Source organism: Parasteatoda tepidariorum, chromosome 1 (assembly GCF_982258835.1).
Source record: "Parasteatoda tepidariorum strain Cologne lab strain chromosome 1, Ptep-v5.0, whole genome shotgun sequence".
NCBI lineage: Eukaryota > Metazoa > Arthropoda > Arachnida > Araneae > Theridiidae > Parasteatoda > Parasteatoda tepidariorum.
Genome location: NC_141755.1, coordinates 68,349,103 through 68,362,340, shown reverse-complemented (window position 1 = coordinate 68,362,340; position 13,238 = coordinate 68,349,103). Strand labels below are relative to the sequence as shown.

The following is a 13,238-nucleotide window of genomic DNA, read 5'->3' as shown; positions in this document are numbered from 1 at the left end:
TAAGAAGATTTAGTATTTAAACAGTTAATGGCTGTTCCCCAAATTCTGCAGTGTTTTCTTTTTTATTATGCAGTAATTAAGTAATTTGAATCTGGTAGTTTTTCAAACTGGTTACATAAAAGTGACATATAGTTTTCTTAATGCACGATTACAAGAGAGTGATCCTAATTTAATTTTCTATATGTTTATCTCATTATGCAAACAAGAAATATTTTCACAATTGCTGATTAACACAAATTAATTAAATTTTCTAAATTATTTAAAATAAAAATATTTAATACTTGAAAATTCATTCATTATGTCAAAAATTATATTGTGTGTTCTTTTTCATTAAAAAGTAATTAGGTAATTTAATTCAGGAAGTTTTCAAAAATAGTTACATACAAGTGGCAAATAGTTACAAAACTTTTTACTGCTAAAGTTTTCATACTGCTAAAACTTTCATATTGCTTTCGTATTGCTAAAATTTTCATATAAAAATACCTCCCTATGTACATCATATAAACTATTTTTATTTAATATCTGCTCATAAACATGATGCACATAAAATATTTCTCTGTTTTTTTTTTTTTTTTTTTTTTCGAGTTTCTTGTAGAACTCAAGACCTTTTTTTTTTTTTTTTTTCAGGCGCTACCTAATACCCAATTCTCTAATACATAGAAGTAAGTGGAAGAAAAAAGGTACAAAGCTGCACATTTACAATGACCATGTATTTATTGCAAAGCATTTGCCAGGGTAAATATTTTATTATTATTATTTTGTTCTTCATGAGATAACAATTTTTTATTACAATTTTGTCCATTAAGTGTAATTTTGATCTTTATCTTATCGCAATTCATTAAGAAGTGTAAAATTGAAAGAAAGAAAAATAGAGAGAAGAAAAACAATTTTTTTAATTAAAATCATATTTTTTCCTTATTTGTAGGGGAGAGTGGGGTCAATTGTAACATTTTTTACTTAACTATTTTTAACTAACAAAAAATCCAATATATTATTAGTATTAATTGACAGACGAGTAAAGTAGACTATCCTCTACTAGAAAAAAAAAATAAGTATCTGATTTTAAATATTATTATATTAGTTATTAACAATTTTTGACAGTTGTGCAGTTGTTACAATTGTCCCCAGTTACGGGGTCAATTGTAACAGTTCATAAATTCAACTAAAACATAGTTAATTATACATATTATCATAGTTGTGATATATTTTTTTATTGATCAAAATAGTAGTGATAGTTTAGGAGTAAAAATAACAATGAGCAGGAACCTAAAGGGTTAAACTTTTAACTTTAAGGGGTTAAAAATTTTAATTTATGCTGTGAAAGGTGACAAATAAAATAATGCACATGCAACATAATATAAATGATATACGAAACTATTGGTGGTTCTTAAAGAGTTAAGTAATGGTTTGTAAACATAAGATTATTTATTTTCAGCTGTTACAATCGTCCCTTTACTTATTGTTACAATTGTCCCCAAGATGCCATTTCAGCTTCATTTGTTAAAAACAATGCTAGTTAATTAGCAAAACTAATCTTTTTTTTATTGAAATGTTAATTAAAGTGTCCTCTTACATATTCGGTTACTAATTTTTATTTGTTTAAACAATATTACTTTGTTACAATATAATATTCTAATACCAAAAAAAGTACTTGCGTGGCGTGAAAATATCTTTTGTGACCTAACTCTTTCAAAAGTACATAAAAATGGTTGCCATCAGGGGTGTACATGTAGATTTATTAAATACACCTTGTGCGCCACCTAGGAACCAAATCTAGAACCCGATACTCGAAATTTTTGCTCTGTTACAATCGTACCCTGTTACAATTGACCCCACTCTCCCCTATTATTAATGATAACCCTTAACAATTTTTGAATATTATTAAATCTTTATTTATGTTATTTCTGTAGCATAAATGCATTTAATTAGGAAAATCAAGCAACTTAAACTAGTTGTTGATGACTAAGTTCATTTTCTGTTTTTATCTCTCTTTTTTTTCTATCTATAAAGTGATTTCTTTAAAGATAAAATTAAATATATATAAGAATTATATTTCCTAATTTGTAACATAACTCAAAAAAATATTTTTACTAAATAAATAGCATTAGTCAATGACCTTATACTAACTAATGAAAGGGGGAGGGGGAAGTAGTTATGCAGATGCATTCTGAAAGTAAATACGGTGCAGATCCATAATATAAAATAGGCTATTTTTCAATTGCATATTTTTGTGCCATTATCTACTAATAAAGTTTTTTATAGCATTTTTTTGTTTTATTTATTTATGAAGAATATAAAAACTGATTTCTTATTTTAAATAAATATCTGTATAAGTAAATGTGAATGCTTGTGTGTATGTATGTATTCTAAACAAATCTGAATTCTGAAGCGATCTGCACCAATTTTGATGATAATAACGTTCAAAAGGGTGACAAACCTAAATGTCTACTTTGAACTCTTTCCGATCACCAGTTTGCACACTACATGTCAAAGAGTTTTCCATAGAATTTGATAAATATTCTATAATATGAGTGATTTGCTACCTTGTAGCTCTAGTCAATCATATATTAGTCTTATTGCACCTTTTTATGAATTATTTATCTTTGGTTTTCTATGTTAGGTTATCACAAGTAAAACCAACAGTAGTAGTTTTGCCTCGTATGGCGATGATGTCACCAAAATCGTATTCTAAAAGTTATATCAGACTGCATGTTTCTTTTATAGATATTTTCACTTTTCAAGCGTAAATCTATAAGCTTAATTATTGAAACTCAACGAAAAGTAATGAGATAAACTAAGCTATCTATAAAGCCATTGGAAAATTGTGATTAATTCTGAATATTACATAAATTATATAATATTATTTGTATAGTTAATCTTTCTTTAGGTAAGTTGAAATTCTTACTAATATTATGGAAAATCTAATGGTATAAAGCTGCATTGGAACAAACAAGAAAAATGTAAAAGTTGTGTATTAGGAGCCATTAAGGGAAGTATGGGGATATTAGAAACCTTGTCCATTTCAGAAGATGTAAAAAAAGAATTTTTTTTACCACAGTATCAATATTATTAGGCACCTATATTGCACCTATATTAATTAGGCTTCACAGTTGTCAATAATACGAGGGTGTTTCAAAAAGTAAAGATACACCGTACGCCAGAGGAAAAGAAAAGTTTTGGCGAGCAAGTTGGCAACACAGGTTTTAACCTTGAACCGTTAGCTTTCTCCTCGCGGTCGTTCGGCATTTCAACGTTGATTCTGGTTGGAGTAGGTCGTGTTTAAAATGGCTGCGGCGATTCAGAATCCCGCCAAATGCGAAGTGTGCTTCGTCATACGTTTTCTTCATCCAAAAGGTCAGAGACTAGTGGATATTCACAAAGAAATTTTTTCTGTTTATGGGAACGTTATGAATAGACAAAATGTAACAAAGTGGTGTCGTCATTTCTCTGAAGGTAGGACCGATATTCATGACGAACAAAGAACAGGTCGGCCATCTGTGATGACCTTCTTCAGAGAACGCAGGAAGCAATTCGTGCGAATAGACGTCTCAAATTGAAAGAATTGCGTCAGATCATACCGGAGGTGTCAATGACAACTCTTTATGAAGTTGTGACTGTCAAGTTAGGGTACAGGAAATTGTGTGTGCGCTGGGTTCCAAAAATGTTAACAGAAGAACACAAAAAGAAAAGGATGGGCTATGCACTCGACTTCCTCACACGCTATGCAGAAGCAGGCGATCAGTTCCTTGATCACATTGTGACAGGTGACGAGACGTGGGCTTATCACCATACACTTGAATCCAAGCAACAATTAATGCAATGGCGCCATTCGAATTCACCCAAAGCCAAGAAATTCAAAATTTCGATTTCAGCGAAAAAAAATCATGGCTTCTGTTTTTTGGGACAGACAAGGCATTCTTCTGTTGGAATTTATGCCTCCCGGAACGACAATTAATGCTGCCGCATATTGCCAGACTTTGAAGCGTCCTCGAAGGGCAATTCAAAACAAACGCAGGGGAATGCTGACAAGTGGAGTCCGCTTGGTTCATGACAACGCTCGTAACCAAAGCACTACTCAAACAATGCAAATGGCAAGTATTGGACCATCCCCCATACAGCCCGGACCTTGCGCCCAGCGATTTCCATTTATTCCTTTACCTGAAGTCACATCTTGGTGGAAAATCATTCCACGACGATGATGAGATCAAAGATGAAGTTGAAATGTGGTTCCGACAACAGGCGACAACCTTCTATGACTGTGGGATACAAAAGCTTGTGCACCGACTTAATAAATGTTTGGATAACGGGGGTGATTATGTCGAAAAATAATAAATAATCGAGTTAATAAGATGTAACTGACGTTTTCTAATAAATGTTTTTTTTTTTTAAGGAATGCGATCCATTGTATCTTTACTTTTCGAAACGCCCTCGTAGTATGGTGATTTTTTATACTACAGTTTTACAAAATAGAAATTTACTAAACAAAATAATTAAAAAATGTATTATATTATTAATTAATTATTTAAAATATAAAATAAAAATTTACAAATAGTTCACCAATTTTTTTCATGAAATAAATTCTAATATTAGTTTGTTCACCAAAAATGATTGAAACAATTTTTAGTTTTATTTTTAATTATTTTTGAAAATGGATTTTGGTAATTGGTATAAAATTAGAAATAAAAAAGCTTTATATTAAAAGACTGGAGGATAAAATGTATTTAATTTTTAAATGAGAACCCTAAAAGTTGCAATATTCTTATTGACGTTAATGATGCTTTATTACTCCTGAATATAGATACAAATAAAATAAAAATATATATTTAAATAAACGTTGTTCTATTAAATTAAATTAAAAGAAAAAGGTACTTATTCATCTAGATTTGCTTTATTATTATTATTAATGTCAATGATGCTTAATTAATTTTAGTAAAAGGCTTTACTGCTATTATGTTAATTGGTGTTTTTAATAGGTTCTAAATATACTAATATTGGTATCAAGATACCTACTTTAGGTACAGTGAAAATGGGTCATTACATCCCATTGGAACGGATAAGTAATAGAGAAAATTATTGGTTATGCTAATTCTTGATTATCAGGAGTTAACCTCATGCAATAACATTATGTCAAATGATACTGAATATAGTTGATCTTTATTTTGATGGGATGAACTTCTTAAAATATGTTTTGCTTAATTCTTTGTGTCAGTATATGTCTTTTATTTTTGTGCTAAATTTCTCTCAAATTTAAAAGTCTTAGTTTTAAAAAGTAATTTTCACATGCTTTATAGTTTAACTACAAAGTACAGTTAATAATTTTACTTGTAGAATTAATTTTTAAAGTTCTTCTGATTCTGAAATACGTTGCATAGCATTTTTATATTTTTTAATTGTAGAATAGCAGTAAAAGAAATTGTGGTCATGGTATTAACCAATGAAAATAAGTTTTCATCCAATGCTGTTATATGATCCTGTTTATTTATTTTTTAAGAACCTGGTCTGTAAAATAGAATAATTGTTTTTCTTTCTTATAGTGTAACAGTCTGTCAAGTTTGTCAGAAAAGCTTAACTAGGCGGCCTGGTAAACAAGGTTACGAATGCAGAGGTATTGTGTAATTTTTTGAGTCTATATACTTTTCATTTTATGTTTGCAGTCTAACAGTACTGTTTCCTTTAATAGGCTGTAACCTGCAATGTCATAAAAGCTGTCATGTTAAAATTGAAGAATTCTGTTCAAACAGCTCTGTTAATTCCATGGAAGTGTGAGTATCAGTTTTGTTTATTTATTTATTTATTTTTTTGCGATGATTATCATAATATTTAAATTTTTTTGTGAAATTAAATATATTTAGAAATTTGGTTTATTTTGTATTGCTAAAATAATTTTTGGTAACGAGTCATTCGACTTTTACTTCAGCACCTTTCATTTGCCCTTCACAACTTAAATACTCTCTTCCCCTCGTCTTCTTCCTTATTGGCAAAATTAAGTTCCTGTCCTTGCAAAAAAAAACTTTTAATGATTAATTTTGTATTTACAAGTACAATATAATTTTAGAAATATTAATGCTCTTGAACCAAAAGTAGCTCTTAAACCTGTTTTAGACTTTATATCTTAAAATTATTTTGAAAATGAACTTTTTTAAACGATTAAATACATTTGAGTTAGATTTTGAATCATTAATAAACTTCTTAAAAAGAAAAAAAAATTTCCTTTTCACAAATTTCATTTTTTTTTTCTGTAGTTAAGTTCATTCTTCATGTTTTATGTAACATCAATCCAATCTGATATTTCTCCTATTGCATATATTGGTTAGAGTTATGCATGCTACATTTTACTTTGTGACAAGATTGCTTTTTTTAAAATGTTGCTCCTTGTGTAAATTCTAAAAAAAAATCATTTCAATCTTGTAATATACAAAATATTTATTGCAAATTCTCATAACTTTTTGTTTCATTTTTATTTTATCTTCATTTTTAAAATATTCATTTCTATAATTGACTTATTTATTCCATATAAAAAATTGCATTAATTTTTTTTATGTATGTAATAATTTTCCAACTGAGATGTATTTAAAACTAAAAATACCATAACCGGTCAAAAGATGGGTTATTATACTGTATTGTAAATTGTTTGTATGTTTAGTATTAATGTCAATGTGTGCAATGAAAAAGATATTGGCTGTAACAACTGTATGAAATACCTTAAATATATTAAAAATAATAAATATTAATGAATAGATTTTATGACATGTTTTGTTAACTTTATTCATTTCTTAAATTTTAGTGAATATGTTCATGATCCGAAAACAGCCTCACCCAAATCTATTTAAGGATTTATTTGACTCTTGGACCGATTGGTAGATTCTTTATTTAGTAACTTGCCTCTATAGGAATGCTGCAAACTAAAAGCTTTTAATGTCTTTCATGTACGAATTGTTCAAAAAATGGGCAATTATTGATTGAATTTTTAAAATTGTATCTTTTATATTTATTAGTAAAAGGTTGCCAGAAATCATAGATTCATTAGGGAAAAAAACATTTCTCCTTTTTTTTAAAAAAAAAATTATATGCTTCTTTTGGAAGTTTTATTATTTTTTAAATTATCTCAAATGTTTTTTTTTAAAATTATTATTATCTGCTGTTTATAAAAATGTCTTTGATGCTTATATACAGTATTTTATAAAGTATTCATTTAATTTTTTCATGTTACCATTTATGTTTTGTCTTAATATTATTTGAAGAACTTCTATAAAATTATTTTTAATGTTATCATTGATGTGTACCTATTATTTTTGTTTGATTGCTGTAGCTATAGTCTAATCTTAAATTATCATGAAAGATTTCTTTAGTCACTAAAAGCAGTATTAATTCTGAAATCTTTGAATTAAGTAAAATTCTGGCAACTTTTTTGTGACTTTAGTAGAATTTCATAAAAAAAAAATTACTGTTTTCTTTAATACATTTTTCCCAAATAACTTTTTGTATCTTTTCTGCATTTCATTTATAAATTAGAATGTTTGATAGACAGTATTGTTGACAATCTATGCCTGTTGGATGTGTTAGATTTTTATGAATGTATGTTCCTGTATTTTTATAAGCTTAAAACAATTACCAGGTGATATTAAAGTACTTATTTTATCAGAATTTTGATTATGGAGGTTTTATTTGTTGTTTATGTTTTTTAATTTTATTTGTCGTTTTCGTTCAAAAGTGCTTTCATAATTTTGCTAAATTTTATTTTAATTATCAGTGCTCTTTGATTTTTATTTTTACTTGTGACAAATAAATTAATCTGTAAGGTATTCTGTAATGACTGCTCTTAATTTATATTGTTTATTCTTGCTAAAAATGAAGTGAAAAAATTTAGCTTCTGGCAAATTAATGTTTTGGCAATAAAAATGCTACCCGTACTGGACAAGTAAATATCAACGAATATAGTATTAAAACATCAAAACCCGTTTAATGGCTGAAACTAACAGAGTAGAGTTGAAAGGAAACAACTTCCGAGTTTTTTCTTGCTTTCAACTGACTTGGGTATTTTTATTTCAGTCAAACTCAATAGTGAGTTCTTTTTTCATTACTGAACTGATGACTTTCATTGTGATCCCATCTTCATTTTTGATAATATTTTAAAAAATATCTGTAAAGGGCAGTAATTGAGAAACATCATGCATGATTTACATGAATGTTCAGTTTAAAATTTTTATTTTTTTTAAATAATTTTTACCAAGTCACAGCTTACAACTAGATTCTATGATATTTTAATAAATAAAGTTATGAAATTCTTTTACTCTGTTATGAATTTTATGGTTTAGTTGTAGAAAAATTAAAGTACAAGTAGCTTAGCTCAATTTTTTTTAAAAAAATCGTATATTCAAAGCCCACTTTTTTTTACCTGTAGTAAGAAATATTTTGAAATATTGTCAGAATAATCAGTTAATTGTGCTCAATCTTTATATTTGTAGCTAGACTTAATTTATTTAGTAGTAATTTTAGTTGGAAAAATTCAAAAGAAATTTTTCTCTTCTTGCTGCTAACTTTATTGACATTTCTGAAAGTTTTGAATTGTGAAAAGTTTAGAACTTCAATATTATGATCTGCTGCACTTGAGCTAGATGCATATCTGTTGTTCTAATTATTTTATATTAATAAATTTTGCATAAATTTTCTAAAGTTATCTTTATAAAAGTCAATTATAAAAGATCAAAATATTTGTTAGAAAAAATAAATGTTTATTTAATTTTTTTATATGAATATAAAATGTGTTTTTAGTTTAAATTTCTTTTTGAAAAGTCATTAGAAACCACAAAAAATGCATTGATATTTTTAAAAGATATTTTTTAATAAAAAAGCTCTCTATTTAAACTTTTTTTTTATTGGTTTCAATTTTTTATACATCTTTATTAACGTGGTATTGAAAAATTTTTTCAATAAGGCCCAATTTTTCTGATGAATTTTGACTTAGAACTTTGATTATGAATTTTAACTTTCAACTTACTTAATTATAAAAAAAAATCTAAATTTGTAAGAAATAATTTAACACAAATTTAAAATTATTCCTTTTTAAGTCGTTAAGTCTTTTTAGTGATGTCTACTTAGAAATTATTAAATGTTTTATACTGATTTTCTTTTTTTTGATTGTTGATGTGACATAGTATTTTATATAAAATCAGTCAATAAAATTATACAAAGCTCATAATAAGTATAATCGAATCTAATTTGAAGTAATTTCAATATTTCAAGCAGAAATATTAAATTTGCATAAATTATATAGATATTGATTGTTATTAATATTTGATATAAAATCATCGAATGTAATACAGTTCAATAAATGAACACTTGTGTCCCTGTTTTTTTTATTTTTTTTATATAGAAATATCATTAAAAAAATTTTATTGTAATATTATTTAAATGACACAATTTTTATTCATAGACATAAGTTTTAAGAAAATTGACTTCATTATCTGGAAAAAAGTTTGTATAAAGGTTGCTATTTATGGTATTAATGTTTCACTTTATTATGATTAACCTATATAGTTATTCAGTCAGTAAGTTATACTGAATTTTAATCTTAAGTTATCTCAAAATGTAACATATGTTGTTAAAAGTATGGGCTTAGATTGGTGTCTATGATATCAATATTTCATTTTGTTATAGGTAACACATATGTTAGTTTCATTTTAGTCAGTAAGTTTAACTGAATAATTCTTAATATTAAATTATCTTAAAAAACATAGAGAGTGTAATATATATGGTACTTATACTGATTGATTTTATGGGGCAATTTTAAGTAGGTTAGTTTCATAATTTTATGAATTCCTTTTTAACATTGGTGTGTTTAAAAAGTTTATTTTGTATTTCACGAACATCAAATAATTTGGTATAAATATTTTAAGAATGAATTAAAAATGAATCTGTTGGGTTTTTTCATGCAAGCATTGTGTGTTTAAGATGAATATTTGTGTATTCTTGAAAATTATATCTCTGTGTTTATATATATATATAATTGTCTATCATTTTTTTCTTGGAAATTTATAAATCATTGTTTTTTTATGTTTTTATACTTTTAGGAATGTTATTGCATCTCTTAATTTAATTACACTTGCCTATAACCATTTTATTAATATTACATTCAAGCGTGCAGTATATTTTAATCTTTTTTGAATTAAATCTGTTCTTCCAATTTTTTGATCAAACCAAAATTTGCACCCTATTGCAATACTTTGATAAATATTTAAAAAACAAAAATTATTGTTTCAAAATTACTATGTTGAGCTGGAGGACTTTTTATAATAAAATTTTTTTAACCAAAAAGTAAAATATACTGAATAACATATTAAAAGTATTCTAAATTTAATGTTTGTAATTCTTAAATGTGTTAATATTTTACAAAAAATGGTTGTTTTCCTTCATTTAAAATTTATAAATTGCATTATGTTTTATTTAAACATCAATTTCTTTGATTTTTTTTGTTATTAGGTTTTGAATTATTGTATTAAACGGATATAAATTCATAAATAAATAAATTTTATGCACATTTCAAGTGTTACTGTGTTTGTTGTATGATAAATATTTATGTATTACATATGTATACATAATTTTGTAAACATATGTTAAGAGCCTTGAATTATAAAATCATAAAAACTCTTGAAGGTACTTTAAGACTTACAAATTTCTTTGTATCTGTATTTAATTAAGTTTCATTAATGGTCATGATTGTTTATTCACTTAGCAGTGTTAAAAGCAAACAAACATAGGTTTGATGTTAAAGTTGGAATAATGTGTGTGCATTGATTTAATTACTTTTTATTTCTTAATTATTTGTATATTGTTGAAGCAATAAATATATTGTTTGTTTACCCTTTAGAGTTTAGAAATAAACTGTTTACAAACTAAAGTAAGTGTGTACGTCCATAATGTACTTTTGCTAAAAAGTGATATTGAATTGTGAGATTCAAATGATGACCAAAAATAAAATAGAAATTCTTGCTTGCTATACTGTATTCTTTTATTATGCCTGAATTTATAGTTGCTATAGATGTTATTTATAAATATAGCAACAACAATACCCTAAAGAATCATGTCTGAAACTACAATAAAATATATCTAACTAATGTGTTCAAAGCAGAAATAGTTTGAATTTTTTGAAAGCTCTTAAAATTTTTTTTATTCTTCTATAACTAAAGTAAAAAGTATTCTTTCATTACTAATTTCAGGGCTCCCACGGGTCAGGGGGAACAGGGAAAACCTGGAATTGTCAGGGAATTTTATTTTAACTCTAAAAAGCAGGAAATAGTCAGGGAGGTTGATGACATTATTAGTTATTGACATTTAATTTAAATAATTCTAACATCTATTACAATTATTTTATAAAATTTCACCTTTTAGTGAAATTTTTCCATTCTCATTCTATTGTATGTTTTTGCTCACAAAATCTAATATTTGAAAAAATCATAGTTTTCTGTTGAAAAATAGCAGGGTATTGATAAAATATGATGGATTTTCATTAAAATTTACCCTAGATACAATGGAAAAAGTCGGGGATTCCCCCCCCCACCACCACCACCTGAAATAGAGTGGGAGCCATGTAATTCACACAAGCGTTATTATTTATTTATTGTTTGCTCTATTTATTTTATTCCTAAACTCTTAAAGAAACTGACATTCCTTTTCGCAATCTTTAAGTTTTATATTTATTAATTTGTTTCGCTTTTATTTGTATATCTTTTTCTAACTATTTTTTCTCTGTAATGAATACTTAATTCTGTAGGCAATGATATAGTTCTAGAGATCCTTAAGTGGTTCATTTATATTATTACTGCTGCAGTTGTTTTTGCATGTACTGAGAGGATGTCTAAATTAAATTTTTAAAAATATTGCATACTGATACAGCACATAAAAATTTAAATCTGAAAATCTTTTAATTTAACACAATAATTTAAGAGGTATTAAAAAAAATTTTTTTAGACATGTGATGCTTTTTATAGGAGTACAGTTTTTAAATATCATTAATAAAGATGATTTTTTTAAAAAAAAATCTATTTTTTATAAAAACAATAACAAGCCATAAAATTTTCTGTAGATTTCAAAAATTTATTTTACCAGCAATGATAAAAACAAGCAACATTGTTATTGCTATAACACATTAATGCTTCTCTGCCTGCTACTGAAATTAGAAATGTGTGAAATGAAGATAAACATTTTATTAGTAAAAAGGTTGTATAGTGTTAATCAAATTTAATACATTTTATCTTCTATTTGGGTACAAAGTTTACAATATATAAATAATGCTTCAACGATTTTGTTTTTTGTGCAACACGTATTGAGGTACATACAGCTTTTATTAGTTGTTAAAAAATAAATTTTTATTAACAACGAAACTCCTAAGCTAAAATAAATAAGTAAAAATTACTGCATATAAATAATGCTTCAACCATCATGTTAAGTGAAAATTTTTTTTAACAAAGCACCTTAGCTATATTAAATAGATAAAACTTCAAAATTTGTGGATTCTAGTTTTGTTTAAAAAAAATGTACGTTTAAAATTAAACACATTTTATTTCAAAATACATTTTATATTATAACATAATTGGATAAGTAAAGTTTAAAAAACATAGTATGAAATATTGAAATTGTGCTAAACCATTATGAGAAAATTAGAAATGTGTGAAAGATGTCACACGCTTATCTAAAATCTTATTGCAAGATGATTCTTTGGTAGATGTTCATGAACTTGGAAACTGCTGCAATTGATACATTACACTCATTTGCTCGTGTTTTTAAATAAAACTTCTAAACTAAACAAATTTGTTTTGGGGATTTATGAATCTGAAAATAATTTATTAATTAATTATTTATTTTTATCGAATTTTCAATAATTTTCTGTATTTTTTTCAAATGGTTCAATCAAATAGATAATCATCAATAAACGTTTGCATGTGATGAGTTAAGTAATAATTGTAATATTCATCGATATTTTTGTTCACAAAACTACGAATATTCGACTTTATTTTCATAAGATTAGAAACTTCTTTTAATTTATGTACCTACAGTGTCGAGCAAATTTTATTCGGCGCCGACTCCACAGCCCTGGTTGTGACGGCTCAGAGAACCTATCATGGTTTTATGCACCAAAATTATTGACAAAAAAAAAAAAAAATTGATTGGCCCATGGGGGGATCGAACCCACGACCTTCGCGTTATTAGCACGACGCTCTAACCAACTGAGCTAATGGGCC

General features: G+C 26.3%; 1 protein-coding gene and 1 non-coding gene across 12 annotated transcripts in view; one reads left to right on the top strand and one right to left on the bottom strand.

The window, feature by feature from the left end:
- LOC107449691 (uncharacterized) overlaps window positions 1-8,212 on the top strand; it is a 40,620-nt gene extending 32,408 nt beyond the window's left edge. For 8 of the 11 annotated variants that reach the window (XR_015434616.1, XM_087165788.1, XM_087165810.1 and 5 more), the window contains 4 exons: window positions 628-735; window positions 5,535-5,605; window positions 5,681-5,762; window positions 6,785-7,641. Coding sequence is in view for 10 of the 11 variants with exons in the window: in XM_087165788.1 (XP_087021914.1) it covers window positions 628-735; window positions 5,535-5,605; window positions 5,681-5,762; window positions 6,785-6,830 (307 nt within the window). In the remaining variant the exon portion in view is untranslated. Of the gene's footprint in view, window positions 1-627; window positions 736-5,534; window positions 5,606-5,680; window positions 5,763-6,784 lie in introns of all 11 variants that reach the window. The other 3 variants (XM_087165799.1, XM_087165797.1, XM_087165781.1) reach the window with 1 other exon arrangement.
- A 4,952-nt stretch (window positions 8,213-13,164) lies between these two features.
- On the bottom strand, window positions 13,165-13,238 carry TRNAI-AAU (transfer RNA isoleucine (anticodon AAU)). The gene has a single exon. It is a non-coding gene; the product is annotated as a tRNA-Ile (tRNA).